General features: G+C 38.6%; 1 protein-coding gene and 1 long non-coding RNA gene across 10 annotated transcripts in view; both read left to right on the plus strand.

Annotated features, from left to right (window-relative positions):
* ppip5k1a (diphosphoinositol pentakisphosphate kinase 1a) overlaps positions 1 to 19990 on the plus strand; it is a 32412-nt gene extending 12422 nt beyond the window's left edge. The window contains exons 16-32 of one of the 9 annotated variants that reach the window (XM_086143905.1): positions 779 to 900; positions 1643 to 1825; positions 2280 to 2421; positions 2636 to 2859; positions 3757 to 3884; positions 3991 to 4105; positions 4225 to 4332; positions 5017 to 5145; positions 5237 to 5377; positions 5578 to 5671; positions 6355 to 6480; positions 10669 to 10731; positions 14753 to 14809; positions 15393 to 15572; positions 17244 to 17381; positions 17644 to 17757; positions 17855 to 19990. In XM_086143905.1, the coding sequence (XP_086000031.1) occupies positions 779 to 900; positions 1643 to 1825; positions 2280 to 2421; positions 2636 to 2859; positions 3757 to 3884; positions 3991 to 4105; positions 4225 to 4332; positions 5017 to 5145; positions 5237 to 5377; positions 5578 to 5671; positions 6355 to 6480; positions 10669 to 10731; positions 14753 to 14809; positions 15393 to 15572; positions 17244 to 17381; positions 17644 to 17757; positions 17855 to 18492 (2702 nt within the window). In that variant the 3' untranslated portion in view covers positions 18493 to 19990. The remainder of the gene's footprint in view (positions 1 to 778; positions 901 to 1642; positions 1826 to 2279; positions 2422 to 2635; positions 2860 to 3756; positions 3885 to 3990; positions 4106 to 4224; positions 4333 to 5016; positions 5146 to 5236; positions 5378 to 5577; positions 5672 to 6354; positions 6481 to 10668; positions 10732 to 14752; positions 14810 to 15392; positions 15573 to 17243; positions 17382 to 17643; positions 17758 to 17854) is intronic. The other 8 variants (XM_086143908.1, XM_086143906.1, XM_086143907.1 and 5 more) reach the window with 8 other exon arrangements.
* LOC147235717 (uncharacterized) lies at positions 5678 to 6320 on the plus strand. Its single transcript, XR_015105928.1, has 2 exons — positions 5678 to 6042; positions 6139 to 6320. It is a non-coding gene; the product is annotated as an uncharacterized LOC147235717 (long non-coding RNA).
* Positions 19991 to 20944: the final 954 nt, after the last annotated feature.

Here is a 20944-nt window from a genome sequence, read left to right on the forward strand (position 1 = left end):
AACTATTAACTATTTTCTCTTTGCAAACGATGAGGTGCATATCACTGTTGTTTTAGCAATTACTTCTACATTGTCTTTGTCTTAATCTCCCTCACTGTTTTTTATAAAAAATGTAAATGTAATAAATACATATAATTCTAGGACATCAAAGATAAATATAATTCATAAGATATCAAAATCTGAAAGTGCCTTTCAGATTTTTAAAGTGCACAAAGAGGAAGTTTTCACTGTCAAGAGCAATGTGACCTAGAGTAGATTGCCTTCTTACTTGGCCTTTGATGGGTTCTCTTCTCTGAAATGTTTGAGCTTTGGCCAGGTAGTTACTCCATAATAAAGACACAAACAAAAAAAACAATGAAGACAAGGTCAAACGAAGCTGGAGGGGGGTTAAAACATAACCCGTTTGTGACAGCAGTGATTAAATGATCCTTTGCCAAAAGGGAAAAGAAAAAAAAGAGCGAAAGTGGCGTCATATGAGGACGTAAAAGTTTTGAGTGTCATGTTTTCTGAGCATGAGACTCATGTTTGGACAACAGTGTAAATAAATGACACTTTGCTGAGGAAAGTCATAGGCAATGGCCAGAATAATCGATGATATAATTAGACTAGTAACTGATAATAGCATGTAAAGAGTCTGCCATACTGGCATTTCCAATAGACAATATATTTTAAGGTGGTATGAATGTTAGTCAGCACTAAAAAACATTGTCTTATACAGGTCAGAGAGTGTATTCACCCTCCTGCTGCTGAATTTGTCACGAACCCTGTGCTCTTGTAGGAGACTATGCTGGATTCCCAGGCTGTGGGTTGTTGCGATTACACAGCACATACAGACATGACTTGAAGATATATGCATCGGACGAAGGCCGGGTACAGATGACGGCTGCAGCTTTCGCAAAGGTATGTGATATCCACAGGTGCTATACCAAAGACCTAACCTTGGTACAATCTTGCGGTAGTTCACAAGCGTTTTCCTCAATTGTTGACCCCTACTCCATGTTTTGTCCCTATTACCAGCCATTTAATGTTGGGAACCTCCTAATAGTAGCTATTGCTATACTCTCCAACATGACCCACAACGCCGATATAAACAAATAAATGCAAAAAAAATGTTCAATGCATATCTACAGTGCATAATTGATTAAAGAAATAGGGAATAAAAATGCATGGACAGAATTCCCCTTGCATTACCGTTTTACAAGGATAAGATAATATTTTTTAGACCTTTACTATTTTATTATTTTTATTCATTTACCTAGATATTAAGTATTTGGTCAAATTTGATCTAAGAGCAAAAGATTCATGAGATTAGTCAAGAAAACCTTTATGGCAAACCATTCATTGTATCGATTAAAGCCAGTCCAAGTGAGGTTGTAGAACAAATTTCAGTAAACTTAAAAAGATATCTGCAATGATATGTTGAGAAAGGTCAGTGGTGTGGAATGGAAAAAATAAAAAGCCTTGCAACACAGTTCTGAAACAGCTGCAGGTGTTAAAGTTGTCTCTGACTTATGTAATATCAACATTAATCAAGCATGCACGGAAAATGTGTGATCTTTTTCCAAATCATTAAAAACAAGATTAACTAAATGGACCTGAATTGTACATAAACTCAATAACCCCCTTTTTTCTATGTGAGCAGGGTTTGCTGGCACTCGAGGGTGAGCTAACACCCATTCTGGTACAGATGGTGAAGAGTGCCAACATGAATGGGCTGCTCGACAATGACAGTGACTCGCTGAGCAGCTGCCAGCACCGTGTCAAGGCCAGACTCCATGAGATCCTGCAGAAGGACAGGGACTTCACTGACGAGGATTATGACAGGGTGATTTACCTTATTTATCGCTCCGATTCAGCCTGTCAGTATCCTCTTTTTTCAATGGCCTGACAGGGGAAAGACATGAACTTCAGAAGTGATGGGTTGATTCTCTTGTCTTTCACTGTTATCTTGCCATCTGAGGTTAATTTTCCTCTAAAAAAGCAAAAAAACTTACTATTGTGATCACATGCTGATGTTGATTTATAAATCAAGTCCTGTAATGATAGATAGATTTTTTACTTACATAAGTAAAAATATATATGTATGATTATATTTAAACAACTTTCCTTGATCTTCTAAGGCTGTATTTTCTCGCTACCAAGTCAGGTCCAAATATTTCTGTTATTTTAACAAGGTTGCTCATAATCGAGTTGTTTACTAACCTCCAAGTATTGAACTTATCAAAGTTTTTCATCTTATATATTTGTAATGGGTTTTGATTTGTGCTTGTGTTTGATAGCTGGCCCCGACCTCTAGTGCTTCTTTGGTCAATTCAATGAGAATAGTCCAGAACCCAGTGGCAACATGCGACCAGGTCTACGCCCTCATTCAGAGCCTTACCTCCCAGATTCGTAAAAGAATGGAGGACCCAAAATCTGCTGGTGAGTCAGATTCTCCTGTCAGCTTCAGCAGCAATCATATGCTTTGTGTAGAGATTTTTAAAGAAAAGAAAACTGATTCTACCACACTATCATACACAGTAACTGTCCATGCCCATATGAAAGTTATTTCATCGAGATAATAAAATACAACTCCTCTAGAGTTTGGAGTGCATCAAATGATCAGCACCTCTTCCTCTGTCGCTAACCTCCACAGACCTACAGCTGTATCACAGTGAGACACTTGAGTTGATGCTCCAGCGCTGGTCCAAGCTGGAGAGGGACTTCAGGATGAAAAACGGCCGCTATGACATCAGTAAAATACCTGATATTTATGACTGTGTGAAGTACGACGTTATACACAATGCTACATTGGGTCTGGAGGATACACTTGAACTGTTCAGACTGTCTCGTGCACTGGCTGACATCGTCATCCCACAGGTGAGACTGAAGAGCAGTGTGCAAAATATGGACAGTTTAAAACTCAGCCAAAACTGGCAAGAAACTGATTTTAAAATCATTTACAAAATAACCATAAAGATGTAATAAAATATGTGACTGATAAAGACATAATCAAGAAGTTACCCTAAATATTGGTATTGGTATCTAAATTTGCCCAATAGAAAGATAGAAGATAGAAGTTTGTAGTTAATATTCTTTTTTTTTTTACCAGCAGGATAAGCATTACTATATCAATTTCTTTCTCTTTTGAAATGCCCCTGGGAGGTTTCTAAATTGAATACTTTTCAGAAAAAACTTCCTCATCTACTACTTGTCATGCTATTTAGAGTCTACCTTTATTTTTGTTTGCTATCTGATGTGTGATTTTTGTTTCCATCTTAAATTCAAATCCATGGTCACCATAACTCAAAAAATAATTGCTGTTTTTGACCCAATGGCGGTTCATGAAACTGATATCTTAGAGTTATATTCTGCTTGGCAAGGGGTAAGGTTAGATAGGATAACTGATTCGAGGTATTTTGTAGTTGTGAATTCATAAATTTTAATTTCACAATATTTCAGAATTTATTGTTCAATAATATTAAATAATCTGAATAATTTATCCTATTTTCATAAGTATATTTCATTTTTCAAATATTTTCTCATTGTTTTAACAATGGTTGTGAACAGCATAAAAAAGTGACACCCATATGTTATAGTAGATAACATGTTTTTTTTTATTATTAGATATATTAAGATATATATTTAAATATATATTTATTTATATATGTATAATATATTTAATTCTTGATTAAATATATATATATATATATATATATATATATATTTATTTTTATTTTATTTTTTTTATTTTTTATTTTTATTGTGTGTCTTTAGGAATATGGCATAAATAAAGTTGAGAAACTGGATATCGCATATGCCTACTGCCTCCCACTGGTGAGAAAGATTCAGCTGGACCTCCAGAGAACCCACGAGGATGAGTCCGTCAATAAGCTACACCCCCTGTGAGTTTGAAGCAAAGAAAATTACAGTCATTGTAAAGATGTTTGTAATTTTTTTTAAGGACAATGGAAACAGGCACTTGAGATTGTATTGTTCTGTTGTTGGCAGATATTCTCGTGGGGTGATGTCACCCGGACGGCATGTAAGGACACGTTTATATTTCACAAGCGAGAGTCATGTCCACTCCCTACTAAGCATCTTCCGCTATGGAGGCCTGCTTGATGTAAGCAGTTCAAGCCTTTTTTTAAATGACTTAGTCTATTAATGTTTAAATTCAAAATGAATCGTGTTTCTTAGAACTGGTTGGTAATTTGAACCTGAGGGTTTGTGTTTATGCAAAAGGAGGAGAAGGATCAGCAATGGAAGCGCGCCATGGATTACCTATGTGCTGTTTCTGAACTCAACTACATGACACAGATTGTAATTATGTTGTATGAGGACAATAATAAGGTAATGCTTTGTTGCTTTATTTTTTACTACTATCAGTTAATACAGTATGTTCAGACACTGTTTAACATGCTATCATTTTGTTAACCCATCAATTTTCTATTGAATAAATAGAATCACACCATCATTATTGGATGTACTAAAATATCAATGCATTTGACAAATTTGACTACTTGGAGCAAAAACCCACACAGTACACCTTGAGCTAGCCAGTATATTTGTATTCAAGTAATTCAAATCGTATAATGGATTAGTGTGCGGGTTGATATTTCATTTGTTAGCATTTATTATTTACAGATATTTTGACATTTTAACATCTAGACAGGGATCAGTGTCTGCAGGAATATATTTTTTTCTTTTTATAAAGCTTTTTTTTATTAATTTATTTCCCCTTAGAAGTTATACGGAAGTGAAGTAAAAATAAAGTTAAAAAATGTAAAAAACAACTTTCCAGGCCATTTTCTGATCATGTTTGTAAACCTTTAATTTCTTACCATTAATCAAGTACTTGCTTATTTATTTCCACGCATGACTTTAAGTTGTTAAATGTAATCTGTAACTGAAATATCTGTCCTCTCAATAATTACCATACTTTTAATTTTTCCATATCACCCGGCCCTTAACAGACCCTTTATATATTTGCAATACTTCAATATATTTGCTTCTTCTGTCTCAATCCCTCAAAAGGATCTTTCCTCAGAGGAACGTTTCCATGTAGAACTGCACTTTAGCCCGGGGGTCAAAGGTGTAGAGGAGGAGGAGAACGCACCAACTGGCTTCGGCTTCAGACCGGCTTCTGCTGAGGTAGCACGACAGGTAGAGTGCAGCCAAGTATTTTAACCATATCTTACTGTATGCAAAAATGTATCCAGTGTCCCACTTTTATGTTTTTCCCACTGTAATTCAGAACGCGCAGAAGCAGACTGACCCTGGCAGCCTGGAGGACCTTTCACGAGATGAGACGGACCGAGCAGTCCCACTGTCTGAGCCCATCACCATACAAAGGAGGTCCCCACTCATTCGTAATCATAAGACTGGGTCCATGGAGGTGAGACTCACATGACAGGACCTTAACATAGAGACCTGCATTCTCTGAAATCATATATGTTATCGCTGTTATTTTGTCAAATCACTTTTCTGATCTTTTGATTTGTTACTCTCTAGAGGGAATGTTTATTTTTTTCTGTTCCGTAGTCATCATTTCAAGAAGTTCCTACTGTGATTTTTACACAATATTTTCTCTGCTAGGTTCTATCAGAAACTTCGTCCTCCAAAGTAGGCAGTTATCGCCTTTTCTCCTTCTGCTCACGTCAGTCCCCTGAAATGAAACAAAGCGGATTAGGTAAGACTTACTGCCAGTGTTGTCATTACAGCAGTGTGTGAAATTGCTTGATATGTCTGCTCATTTCGTCATAAAAACTAAACTGGTCTTTAATTAACAAATCTGTAAGACTAGCTTTAGACTTCACTCAGTATTTAGACACAATGTCACTACATCACAGATACTGAAAACTCATGTGAGTTTTCCTCAGTGAGTCCTAAGTATTACATCCGTGTAAGTCATCGAGGATATGTTAAGATCTATCTTATTATATTCCCCCGGTCTCTTTATCTTAACTGTTGTGTCCTCCTTTGCTCTCCGTTGAAACATACTTCTGTTGAAGAGCACTTGTTGGAAATCGCTGACCGAAGACAAAGACAAAAAGACTGAAAGTAGATATTGAGCACAAAGTCCAATTCCATACTGCATACAGAATGTTCCACAAACTTTATGTTGTGAAAGGAATACCTGGTTAATTTCCCTTTTAGCTCCACAGTGTGACGTAGTTGGTGAAAGTATAAAGCAGCCTCTTGTGTTGGCAGCAGACACGTTGGTACCAGTTTCGTGGGCTCCTTTGGGTCTGTCTGCATGCCTGTGTCTTTCTTTTGTTATTTCTGTTTTTCCTCTTATTCTGTCTCTCTCCTTGCTGTTTCAGTAACAGCATGTTATGTCGTGTAACTAACCCCCCCCCGACCCCCTCGCAGGCTCTCAGTGCGCCGGGCTCTTCAGCACCACTGTCCTAGGTGGGTCCTCTAGCGCCCCTAACCTGCAAGACTACGCGCGTGCACACCGCAAAAAATTCTCCAGCGGCAGTCTGTCCTACAAAGACGGTATGTGTTTAAGACATAACCGATCAGCACACACTGAACACAGCATACTGCAAGGCTGAGGGCTTGAACAGTGCCCAGAGGGGAAACGAGGCTCTTTAGAACACGACATAGGTTTATTTTTTTATGTATGTATATATATATATTTAGTTGTTAAAAGTATTGATTACAGTAGTTACTAATGGTGCTCTGATACATTGGCCACCAATCTTTATCAGCTTATATCTTTCCTAAATAGTCTTGTTGATAAGCTTCACTAAGCCGGGTTGACACATCCTGTGTGCGCAGATCCCAGTGGTTTAAGTGTGGCTGTCCACACTGAAGCAGAGATCACCCATGAGGTGCAGCTGTGCATCATGTAGAGCAGTGTGTAGAAGTAATCGCGCTCATTTAATCACTGTTAGCAACAAAAATTTGATGTTGGAGAGATCTGGTCATAATCAAATGAATATCACAACAGCTCAATGTTCTCCAGTTTCAATGCAAACATGAGAGAATTATAATCAGTAAGTTTATTTCAACTGTCTGTATGTGAGCTCATCAACTGAAAAGCCACAATGCAAAAATGATAATTTATTTTAAAGATACCTATTCTTCATAGTATTGTGAAATAGATGCAATCTTGTTTTGTGAAAATGAAGTGGCCCGCTGGATAATGAGGCCTGGATGTGAATTTTAATTTGGGAAGTAACCATCAAAGGCAAATAATTTGTTTAATACATAGACTGTACAATTTGATAGATTGCGCTGTTGTAGTCATGGGAAACCACACAAACCTGAAGCCAATGCAGGATGTATGAACCTCGCGTGAGTCTCAATTTTCCCTTACCTTTTTTTCCCCTTGTATCTATCTCATTTTGGTGGGAGATATCGATTAAAGTTGGAGCTTGTATCATCCTTGCCATTTTCACTGGGTTCAGGTTGTGTCTGCAGATGTTTCCGTCTGACGTTCAGACATTTGTAATGAATATCTGTATGTTTTTGTTTTTAGAAAGACTGAAATTTGTTGAGAAGCTTATATTGACATTAAAATATTGAATCTTCAATTTACGTGGTTGAGATCTTACAACTGAATAGCTTGTAAAAATTTCTTATTACACCTTAGGGACTTTACACATCATAACAAAGGTCAACAAAATCTACCCCTTGACTGAAAATCAGCTCAAACCATCTGTCAACCTACATCTGCAAATAAGTGCTAGAAGTTCAGATTCAGCTAGTCCTGGCTGAAAGGCTAGTGCTGCTTTGGAAGGAGTGTAGATTGGGCCAGGACCACAAACCTCTGAGGCCAGCTATCTGATTGGAGCTCCCAAACAAATACAGCCACAACAAAATTCAGCCTTCCAATCAAAAAAGAAAAACTTAAATAAATTTGAGGTGTAAAAGGCAGCAAGCCTATGATGTCCCAACATCAGATAGTAACAGGATCTTAATTTTAACACATAATAGTATAAACGATATATTTTATCCAAGGTCTATTGTCTTAGGCCACAGTAAGGTTGCAAACTCATACCGCACCCGCCTTTGTAAGATTGTGCAAAGGTGGGCGTGCTATGCAAATGTACTTGTTCCCAACTACCATTATATATGCTACATGGGTGTTATTTGTCATTTCACACAAGGGCTTCGTAGACAAAATGTCCTTCTCAAATTAATATTAAACCTGCATTCAAGGGAAGATGGGCCATCCAAATCATCATTGATGTAACTGTCAACATGTTAGGCATTAACACAGGCATGAAATGGCATGTTTTGTGGAATACTGTTGAAAATGCAAATTCAATGATTCATCAATAAATTCTGTCAAATGAACCCAGTGATTGGTAACGGCTGATAGCAATAGTGAAAGGTGACCAGATTTAAAAACCATCGAAAGAGCACCCTTGGTAATTACAGCTTCGTAACATCCTCAGATTATATTATGAATGCATATACATGTCATAATACATTTTTATTCAGGTCTTAGTAACTTTTTATTCATAGGCTCCATATTCATTCCAGTCTCCAAAACCACTGTGGTTTTGAAGAGCATCACTTTCTTTTCCCTCCACAACACTTTGAGTAGAATTGGCATATTTATTTTTTGCACCTCATATATATGCCACTTCATGCCCAGTAATTGTGTGGCTTTGAGAAAAGAAAAAAAAACAGCCAACAGAGAAAATAAAGAAACACTTTCCCATAATATAACATATGTCAATTGCTTTCTTATATTATTAATCCACATGCATTTTAGCGTAGTGTGGTAGTTTCACAGTTATGTAATCATACTGTTGTAATCAGATATTTAAACTGTAACATTAAATGTGCAGTAGCAAACTGCCTCTTAAGCTGGCTTTACACAGTGGAACTTTAACGTTCCAGGTTGTACGAAACACCATTTTCTCTCTCCGAACTTTACAATAACACCCAGAAATATGTAATTTGTTAAAGTAATCGGCCTTTTGCAACACTTGGATGAGCTTGTTTGCCAAATGGAGAATTTCCCTTCTGTCATATTTTAGATTTTGTCAAGTGATTGTCATAATAACTTTTTTCTCATTCGTAACATTTTGTCACAGATAATATCCAACAAAACTACCACAATGTTATCAGGGGCTAACTGCAATGTAAACATACTTTGTGCTCTTTCTTTGTTGACATGGGTCAGCTGTAGGTGTACCAATCTTCTATGAATCCTTTGATTCTCTTGTTCTGAATGGGATATGGTTTCCTGATGAGTTGAATTGTTTTCTCAATTTTTTATTGATAAATGTTCTGGAATTTAATTTTATCTTTGTAAATTATACAGAAGCATTGGCAGGAGCCTGATGTAATTCCCTGCCATGTTAGGGGTGTTTTATTGACTATTGCATGAAACAGTTTGAATTGTTTGCAACTATCTAGGCTGAGTTTTATAGAAGTTTCAGTTGTGTTGCAGAGAATTGCACACGATGCAATTCAAACGTAAGTTTCACCTCTATTTAGAGCAACAAGGTGCGTAAAAATTCTACCATGTAAAGCCAGTATAATCACAAGTTCTGATAGAGCCAGCACAAGCCAGCATTTGTTTTATTAAGTCATAATCTGAGCATTCAGCTGTAGTTTTAGGGCCACTGCATCTATGAAGAGAAAGGGCTCATCAATATGTATCTGTTAACTGCTCCTCATTCTCAAATCATGATAGTTCCTTTTTTGCCACCATCCACAACTGCATTGATTGTAATTTGTCTGTTTTTTTTTGCCTGATTCTCCAATCTTGCGCTGGATCCAAAATCTATAATGCACTCAATATCAGTCAAAGCAGTTTTAATAGATTCATATTGCATGTACACTGACACCATCCTCTCTCAATTTGTTTGCGCAATATGGCTCCCTGCGGATCCAGTACAAAGGTCCTTTAAGTGTACAAATATTATCTAGTCCTCTGTTCAATATTTTATTTGAAAAGAAATGGCTCATTGTAGAATTTGGGGTTAAATGCTGCATCCGAACATGGCTATCACACTTAAGCCATGGTAGTGTAGCTGACATTGATGTCTGTCATCATGTCGTCCAGAAGGTGTCACTGTGGTACCATGCAGACTTTGTATTCTCTTAGCTGCCATCCTCCTGGTTGTCTCACATGTGGCCTTGCTGTTGGTCCTTGTCATCCATCTTGTTACCCCTCATTTTAAGTCAGTGGGAGCGTTTCAGTTACCATGCTGTCTGTGCGCCCAAAATATGATAAAGTGCATGCTCCACCTTGGGTGTAGCATTTGTCATGTTTTTGTTTGTTTCCATGCTGAAACTTTTTGCTTTGATGAAGGCCAGATTAAAATCAGATGGTAATTGAATTGTTGACCTAAATCATGGTTTAAATTTGTCAATGTAAGGTTAGGGCTCAAGATAGAACAGGATAGAAAAGGGGATGAATTAAACCTGAGCATTGGGCTTCTTTTGAGTTTCATTTTTTGTGTGTCTTAACCTCTTAAGTTGAATTCATTTCACCTTATGTTGATATCAGAAGATGCTCATCCATGTGTTGGCCCACAACCATCTTCGAACATCAAATTTTAGTTTATTATCATGATTGTCATTCATGAAAGGGAACAGAAGAAAACTAAGTTGTTTTACACGTTTCCGTTCATTTTAGAAGAACAAGGCATGAAAAAACATGATTGACAAGTTACTGTGGCTCATGGTAACACTAGTGATTTTTTTTTTCCTCAGAGTTGTTGTCTATGCCGGCAGTAAAACGATTTTCTGTGTCGTTTGCAAAGCATCCGACTAATGGTACGTCTGCTTCTTTCAAGTATATTTCCACTTCACCTCCCTTTGTCTTGCATGTCTTCAGACTTTTTTGTTTCATTTTTTTTTTTTCCACATGGCCTTCCAGCATTCCAGGTTTCCGTTATTTCTTTCTGATGATTTTTTTTATTTCTTATTTTTTTATCATGCGCTTTTGGCTCTTACTTTTCTAACACTACCTGACATTCACTTTCTAACCAGGGTTCCCACTGGTCCATGATTCAAGTAATGTGTCAGGGAATGTCAGTAAATAGACGGCTTTATCATAGCGTGACAGAAAAGATAGTTATCTTGAATTCTGCACTACTTGTATAAAAAAAGGGAAAGAAAATGCTCATTTGCCAGTTAACCCCAGTCAATGCTTTTAAGACATCCCGTTAATATCTTTATTCATATTAGCCGCTGATGGCATTTTAATTGTGTCATTTACTGATAAAATATTATTGCTTTAAGTTCTATTTACTCAAGCTGATGACGCAAATTCTCTGTGAACTTCACACACGCCTCAGTAATCAGGTTACAATTATCACCCCACAATAATTTGTTCAAATATTTGCAACAACTATAATGAATGAAATAATTTAGATTTCAAGCCATTTGTATCTGCACAGCCTTTGTCAGTCATTCATATATTTGTTACTTCTACTCCTACTGCTGCTGCTGGTTGTGTCTGATTACTGAAATCAATCACCCTTTCATGCTTCACTTATAAAATGCATAGTTTACTCTACAGTGAGCCCAAAATCAATAGTCAGTGCCGTTCACCTCCTAGTGTCCTCCTATTTCTTCTTAATGTGAGTGCGAGTCAGGAGAAATTGGCATGTCCAGAAAGTTGCAATTAATACCATAACAGGAACATGTTATTTTTTCATAGTGGTTGCAAGCATGTAAGTTACTTTGAAAGATTAACTATGTTCTTTCATAACCTGAGGAAAAGCAGCATTTATCATCCTGGAAGTATGCTCCAATATCAGCATGAGGCATTTTGGTCGTGGCCATTTGACAGCTTATGTAAAGAAAGGAGTATGATGTCATCTGTTGTTTTTCTAATGATTTGATAGGGTCTTTTTCTTAAATTTTGCTGCCATGCTTTTATTAATTGTGCACACATCATATATGAGATTCATACACAAATATAGTCGTATTAAAAGATGTAATTTTCCCATGATTAATACCAAGATTACCAGATTTTTACCAAACAAGAGTCTAGCAGACAGTGAGGAAATTTTGCTCACATTTTAGATTATTATTTTGCATCTGTAGCAGCACGTTCATTGTCACATTTTTGATCCTATTCATACTCTTTATAAGCGTGGGCCTTGGACAATCTTTTCACATGTGGAGAGTTTAATGCCTGGAAATAAATATCTGATATTGAGGCGTTTGTTGAAATGAGTCTCAAATGAACATTTGCCATCTCGGTGCATATTAAAGTGTACATTGTTTCCATTAACAAACACAACTTCCGTTATTCTTTAAGGCCCCAGGAATGACTTGCATTTCCCAATCCCATTCGTGACAGTTTATGGCTTGGGAATATTGGGGAAAAAAGGAATAGGATCATATGCATTAAAAGGAGTGGCTGTTTTTATCAGTATAGAACACACATCCTATATGCAACATGATGAATATTTGTTGAAGACTTCAGTAATGGAATGCCTGTCGCAAAAGTGAAGAAAATCAGATGTATAAATGCATGATGTAGATAAATATTTTTTAATTTGTGAGCTTATGGCTTTTTCTGAATTCCCATTTAATTTTAGAGTAGGTTATTATAATTTCCCATTAATGTTTTTATCTCACAAAGCTGAGTTTTTTTTTGCCATTTTACAGAGTGCAAGTTTTATTATTTTAAGACTATTGTGTAACTTTTCTTAAAAAAAAAAAGCATACTGAATCAAATGCTTTGAAAAAGTTAACCTATAAATCAGGGAAGGAATGATGCAGTGGTTAGCTCTGCTTCCTGACAGCAAGAAAGTTCACTTCTGACCGGAGCCGTTTTGTATGGAGTTTTCACATCTCTCGTCTGACTGATGGTTGGTCGAGGCAGCATGCCACCTTGTCAAATAACAGTGAGCACTATGACCCTGAGTGCAGTATGTTTGGTATAGACAATGAGTGAAATAACATTTATACATCTATTTCTCAGCCCTATCAGAGATTATAGAGGATGAAGAATTTGAACAAAATCTACATTGCATTTGTTCATGTATCATTACATACTGAAGTGTATATGGACATTGTAGACACTGGAAGTTTTTCTAGTTTGGTGACTTAATAGATGTTTTTGGCTGACACTGAAGAAAACTGAGACTGACCTTCACTGTGGTTCTGCGCATTTTCATCAATGAAGTGCTAAAAGAACTTTGGACAGACAACCACCAGACAATATAGACTATCCAGCATTTTCAATAAAATTAAGTGCTTCCCATTATGATTTCTCAATACATTTTTACTTTGTAATGCTTATATCACCTCACAAACATTGTATTAGTTGGGCTTCATCAAAGACATACAAAGATGTGATAACAAATGGTTCACTGTGAATCTGACATTTTTGCTCACATGACATTATATACACCTCTTCAGACAGCTATAATCAGACTAAATAAAATAATGCCAGGTTTATATCAAAAGTCATAATTTGATAATGCAGTAAAATACAGAACTTCAATTTCTGTAGAATTATACTCAGTGGAAAAGCAAATTTTTGTAAAATATAGACCTGCTCTAGTGTTGTGAAACACAATCTGATCCTGTAATTGGCAAAGAGAAGCACTTTTCTTAGACCACACAAAAGTGGAACCATGATTCTTCTTCTCGACAATCAGTTTGACCCACTTGAAGGTTGTAACTGGTCCCTAGTTTAAAAACATATTTGTCCCCTTTTCCCTAGCGGATTAATGTGTGTGAGCATGTGCATACATGCCCTGTAATTACACAAGTCACACACGTATTGCTGTTATTGTGCCATAGTTGAATAATGCCTGTTGTTAAGTGACACCACCTACGTTCTACTAATGTTTGCTCATGATTTTAGCATCGTTCATTCCCTCTCTCAAGTTTCCTGTACGCAAGATAAAGGTTTTGCTTCTCTCCATTCTAAAGAGATTTTGGATGTTTTCAATTAACAGATTCTCTGCGTGTCAAATCGGGAAAAAAGTTCAATCATTATCAAAAAAATCATGAAGAAATCCTTGTGGCTGCAAGTAGATGTTATGTCCATAGATTTTGGATCATTGCATGGATATGAGTTAATAAAGTGGAGAAGAGACAGTAAAAAGTTAAATTTCTAGCTGCCAGTCTTGAATTTCTGTGAATTAGTTTCTCTTTTCTACTTTTTTAAAAATGTTTTTCATAAGCTGGCGGACTGATCGCTGTACTGATCGCTGTACATTTACCATTTGTATTTTGTGACGAGGCGCTCTTTTATTTGTGTATATAAAGTTTCTGTCCTTTCGGGCACCGAAACATTCATCAGTTGTTTTATTGAAAATACAAAGTTTCCCTTTGTGCTTGGTTTGTTTCAGGTAAATTACTTTTGATTTGTCTGTTCTTTGTGTTGTGTATATTTTTGGCTTTTTGGCAATTTTCAGGAAAGATAATTAGGGAAATTCCTTTTTTTCTTGTTTCTTTCTCTTTGGCAAGGTATTAATGCATTTTAAATGCTTACCAAGTTATGCATGGAAAGTGTTCCAATGGTATAAGCACACACATACAAGCACACTCACATAAAGAAGTGTATTTTGCATTTCTTTTAATTAGAGTTGAAAAATTATGGCTCAGAAACAAAAAGAAACCCAGCATTGCTATATGTCTGGGTGAAGACATTACAACATGGTTGCATCACAATGATAAAATTAGGCAGTTTTATATGCTAACATAAGAAACTTAAAATATAAACCTCCATCAAAATGGCCAGTTCATGTATACATTTCTACACTAATTTTCTGATTTCTACAAAATTTATCGCCATGGTTTTCACTGCAATATGTCCTTCAAACAGGGACACAAGATGATTCATCTACCGTAGATGTCCCACATAGCGGGTGCATTGTTACAGGTACGCTGACCCCAAGTGAAACTTGTGTTGGCACCAAATTCCCAGCTGCGAGTGAGAAATGAACACAGTTGCCTAAATTGTCTGTCAATATATGGCCATGTTTAGGAGCTGCTGAGGCAATTCTTTGAGGACGGCACTGTGAGGCTTTTACTTTTCTGTTTCGTGTTAATATCCTATATTGAACTTGCTCTTTTGGTGGCCTCTCATTTGCAAATGGATCAAGTGAGATGCAGCAGAAGAGCAACATGGCATGTTAAATTTATGGCTGAAGCTTGATTCTTATGGAATTTTGCTTGAAATCATTTGCTGCTCTCTGTGGTCTTTGGCTGTTTGGGGCCAGGACAAGCTGTTGGCTGCCTCTTTTGTTTCCAGCTCTACATTCATACTCATAGAGAGCACAAACACTGGCCTCCCTCCACTCCTCTGTGCCTGTCTTCTCATGCTTCTTTCATCTAATTTGTTCTTGGGTTCCTCTCTATCCCTCCACCCTGGCTTACATTCTATTGTTTCCTGTCTTTTGTACTGCTCCTCCCTCTCCTCCTCCACTGCTCTGTGCTTCTTCGCTCTCCCTCTTCTTCCTCAGAGCCCTTGGAGGAGCACCATGTGGCTCAGTTGTTGAGGCGTTTCTCCATCGACCTCAGCCAGGGCAGCCACCTCTGTTTGGACGGGGCACTCGCCCATCACCTCCACCAGTGCTCCTACCACCTCCGCCTCTTCCGAAACTGGCTCATCTCCGGCCAGGACCCCCTAGAGTACCTCCATGGTCAGCCCCTAGCCCAGCCCTCCATAGCCCCACCCTGTCCAACTACTGCTTACGGTTTAGTTTGGACTGTGCTTGCTCTGTGGTCATCTCCTGCTTTGCCTCTTGATGTCTCTGCATGTTGGCCTGTTGTTGTTGTTCTGCAGATTTCAGGCTGAAGTGATGTGAGCTGTTTGAGATTTTTGTTGCCAAAAGCAGTTTCAGCCCTCCCTCCCTCCCTCCCTCCCTCCCTCCCTACTGCAGTGGGGATCAGGTTATCACCCCCACCCTTCTTCATTACAAGCCATAGACCCTCAGAATAAGCTGTCTTTTGCGATTTGGCAATTATTAATGCATTGATTGATACATTTACGGCATTCCCCAATTTGAGCTATTGTGCAACATATCAGGTGTCTTTGCAGAAAGAAAGGGACTTATTATGAAGACTCATTTTTAATGGTAGATTATTATTCTGTTATTGTGTAATTTAAATATGATTTTGAAAAGGCTCCGGGCTGCTTGTGTGATGAATGCCTTTTTTGACTTGCCTATCAGCATTATAATTCCAGACTTTGCTGTCTTGCCTTAATATTCTTTTCTGTTACTGTTATAACAGAAAAACGAACACTCACTCAGTAGCGGTTCCTCTTCATATCACAATACGTGATTCACAGTGAAATGGCATCATAACTAAATCCCTAAAGACACTTACAAAGTTCTTATCTTAAAAAGTCTTTGAGCGCTTCTTCCGATTCTTTCTTGGTTGCTTAATTTTTCTGGATATTACTAATGTTGTTGTGTTGGCAAAGTAACGCACATCTGCTTGTGGTTTACATGCTGATGCACTGAGACTGGGCACATTTTGTGACTTTTGATACCCGTGTTAACATTCCTTAAACAATCCATACAGATTTCTTTTTATATACAGGGTGCAATACTAGTGAAATGAAACCACAGTTTCCCACATGCATTGTATAAATCACCCGATGTCAATATATCAGCCCATACACTATGGTGATATGAATATTTACATACCAAGGTAATACAGAAGGCGGTTTCTTCATCACAATCAGAGCAGATACATTCTCTCATCAGTCACATCCATGTCAACCCCTTATAAGCATATAATAAAAATGGAATTTTGATACCACACTAATTCAACTTTTTTCATGTTGAATCAGTTGGTTTGTGAGATAAAAAGTCCTTCTTATCCAACTTTAACCAGCATGACCTTCTCCTGGTTTGCGCTCCTTGTGGCAGAATGATGAACACAGTGGCCTTACCCTCATCTCAGATCAGGAGCTATGGTTTGATGCTTTGTGATTGTGAGCAGCACTGGTGAAATGCAGCTTGGTTTTAAACTAACGTTACTCCTCTCATAACACCTAGGACTTAGGCAGCTTTGAGCGCTGTTTGCTGTTGGTAGAGCTGCCGCGTGTGTCTTTGACATGGTGTCATCTTGTTTTGACAGTCGAGATTTTTGTAGCTTACCTAAGCTAAAGTGAGGTTGTCAGGAGATCAAAATAGGTTAGGTTTTGTCATGAAACGTGCAGGATTTCAGTCATAGTTTGTGATTGGCATTGAAAGGGGGATGTCAGGGGTCAGCTGAAGGGGTTCTACCTGCTCCTCTTCTGACTGTCTGGTCAAATCAAGGGCTGACGGGCCTACGGGCATCGTGTGTCTTTTCTGCTGCAGGGTTTGAAGGCTGCTCCATGGTGCCGTCTATCTATCCCCTGGAGACGCTGCACAACTCGCTGTCACTCAAACAAGTAAACGAGTTCCTCACTGGTGTTTGTGAGAGTGCCGGTGACCCCCACACCAGGACCACCAGAGGTTAGAATCAAGCGCAAAAAAATATCTGTTTCGCTTATCTTATCTCCGTATAAAAAATGTTTTATAAGACTTGGTGCTATTAAAAACATAGACATACTTTGTCAGCCTATTTTGTTATTTCCATTGCCAATATTAGTCAAAAACCATGCAAGACTGAAATCAAAAGATCAAAATATCAAAGAACCTCTGAATCTGTCATTACCCAAGATTGGTTCCTCCCTAACTTTACTGCAACTTCCTCCCCAATGCTTTATCCCCGCAGCTCTGTCAGCCATGTTCAGTGCACACAATCAGCCCTCAGGGGACTCGTACATCCCTCAGAGAGTCCTCTCCTCTTCGTTGTCTCTCAGATCTCGCTCTGACAGACCTCCTTGGTGTGAGTATAGCAGCATTTTCTTGTTTGCACTGATATTTGAAATGTCCAAGTTGCCCCTGGATGTCACAAGGCTTTCTATGTTGTTGTGTCCCTGCAGACAGCAGTGGTCCGTCAAGTACAGTATCCAGTGCCGGGCCATCATCTCCCACCACGGCTGACACTTCCCCGCGCTTTAGTTTTAGTGACAAAATCTCCCTCACTCCCCAGAGCAGTGAGGAAACTCATTCCTCACAAAACATTTTAACTCAGCCAGGCCCCCCCCTTGAATTGGTTCTTGATGCAGTTTGCCCAGCTGATTCAAACCTGTCTGAAATCCCTCTGACTCCAAATAACTCACCAGAGGACAATGCTGATCGCTGTGGCGTTATTGAGCCCCAACTTGATAATCCCGAACATTCGCACGAAGGGCCAGAGGTTGCTCCTCCACTCATTGATTCTCCCAGCAGTGAAGCTCCAGATACTGCCTTAAGGCCGCCGTGCTCTGCACTAGCAGAACTCACTTTGGGTCGGATGGAGGGATACTGCCTGCCCGGATCCCTGCCGGTGCTGTTGGAGCTGAGAGAGAGCAGCAGCGAAGCAGGCTCGAGCTCGCAGACACCCCTGTCCCCCGAGGGACCCGACGAGTTCTTCGATACTCAGGAGTCAATGGAATTGTGGATGGACAGTCCAGAAACCCTGTCCCATCCTGAGTCACCCGTGGAGATGGGAGCCGCCCCCAAAACAGCAGAGCCATAGTACATGCTTTCAGAATATCACTTGGCAGAATTTCATTATTAAACATGAGCAGCTTTAATGACTCGTAGCTTACTGTGATAAGGCAGCTGATCCACACATGACGAAGCTGTACATGCTGTTGAAAGGCTTTGAGATGGTATTCAGATATCACTGAGACCACCCAGGTTCTGCTGACCACCATCTCTGCAAATATACAGGAAGCTTCTTGTGTCAAGTTGAAACATCCGTTACTTTCATTCTATGCTGTTACGCAAGCCCTTTTTTAAAGCTGCATCAAAGGTTTTGGCCTCAAAGGGGACAGAGGGGAGTCAAAAAACTGACTTCATAACATAAAAGTGACAGAAGTATTTGCAATCATTTCAGTAGTCTTGCGATCTAACAATGCCATGACAGGGTTCTACTTTTAGCTCCATGTCACTCTCTACTGAACCCTAAAATATTTTGCTCACTCTCTTCCAAAGGAAGTAGTTAACTTTGATGCAGGTATCAGTGAGTCATGGAGTTTGCTGTGAAACAAGCAGGTGCAAACAGCAGCCTGGAGAGTCAACCCTTTCACATTTGATTCACTTACTGGTGAGGCCTGTCTGATTTTCTGTTTTTAAAGCTTACAGTTACAGAGGTTAAATTTTTAGCCGTTTTGTTACTATAATCTGTCTTTTCAGAGTAACAATCGCAGTGGAGCAGCAGGTATTTGGTATCATGTCCTTATATTCTGGCAGCTTTAATCCTGACTATTAGAGCGCAATCTTTCCTGGATTACAGGAGACAATGACTCAAACACTCACTGTTTGTATGAGAAACTGGCAGTGTCTCCTACTTTTGGTTGAAAAAAATGGGGGAAAAATTCAATCAGTGGCTCTTCTTGTCACCTCAAGAAATATTGTAGTGCTCTATGATAAGAGCTTGGTTATTGAAAGAGACTGAATCTGAAAGTTAGTTTTGCTCCAGAATGATGGCAGTTGAATCGCCATGACTGCTATTAAAATGTAACTGCACTGCTTACTGCCAAAGTCCTAAATCCTAGCTGAAGAATTAAATATAATTAGTAGCAAACAAGAGTGGAAATATTTATTTTGACAATTCAAAGAGAAAAGTAAGGTATTTTTATCAACCACACATCAGATATGTAAATGATCTATAGCTATATTTTTTTGTGAAGTCACCTCATCGAGTGGGAAATACATAAATCACTGAACAAACAAGGGGGTGGAATTTTACATCCAATGAGCTTTTACCATGGCAAGCAGGTATGTAGCAATTATGTACACGTGTGTTGTATGTGTGCGTGCATGTATGTGTGCATGCATGCGCATGTTCATGTTGAGGGCTGCACACATGCTTGAGAAGCTATTCAGGTAGATGGTGATGTGTAACTGTGTTTAATCTGGGATTTCATGTTATGTTGCGATGTACTGTAGACATCAACTGTGAGTTTGTGAAACTCTGGATTATCATCCTGTCTGTGTCTATACACATTAAAATAATGGCACCATAGGGATTTTGATGGGTTTTTTTTTGTTTGTTTTGCACCCCCTCCCCCCCCCACCTTTTTTTTTTTTTTTTGCTTCATTATAGCAGGTTCATTTCTGAATTCGTCAACATCTTCTAATTAGCCCATTGCGAGATTTTGTCTTTTTTTCCTATATATATTCTTATTTTACTACTAAATTACTAGTCAATTTTACATATAGTTACTGATTGGTATTTAAATGTCTAAAAAACAAAAATCCACCAAAAATGTATAATGTCTCTCAGCTCTTAAATGCATTATATATAAGAAATTTTGCATCAAGAAACACCAAAAATGATCTTGAAAGCAATCTGAACATTAAGGGACAAAAATGTATGCAAAAACCCACAATTACAAACTATATTTAATGATGAACAGGCAATAGACAAGTGGTTCTTAAATTACCTTCAGTGCAGTGTTCAATGCGGTGTACAATACATACACAACACGAACACTCTGAAGTAACAAGATGCTTCTTTATTTTTCTAAACTAAGAAGGTTCGCCTAGACGACTGGTTACTCCAATGAGAACCGAGGCCTCACTCCTAACTATTGCCCCCACTGAGGGGGCGGCCCCACTAAGTCTCTGAGCTAAGCTGGAGCTCTTCTCCGCCTCCGCCTCTTGTCTCCAGCCGGGGAGCAGGGGAAGAGGGAGAAGAAGCGATAGGTAGGGAATGAGGACGAAAATACTAGCAAGGGCCTTCTGTTGTCCTCCGAAACCTGAGGAGGGGCCCGCTCTGTAGGGGGCATGTTGGGGAACTCCCTCCCCAACATGAAGAGAGGTTGCAGGCCATGGACTCCTGAACTACTGACCGACACTACATGAGCACCAGAGGCAGATGGTCATTCTAGTCCCGCTGGTGTTGTGCTGTGAGAAAGGCCAGCGTCTGTCCCAAAGTGCAGTGAAATCTCTCCACTAATCCTTCGCTCTGAGGGTGTAAA

Source organism: Fistularia commersonii, chromosome 3 (assembly GCF_037954325.1).
Source record: "Fistularia commersonii isolate RoL2024-O1a breed Wild chromosome 3, RoL_Fcom_v1.0, whole genome shotgun sequence".
NCBI classification, from domain to species: domain Eukaryota; kingdom Metazoa; phylum Chordata; class Actinopteri; order Syngnathiformes; family Fistulariidae; genus Fistularia; species Fistularia commersonii.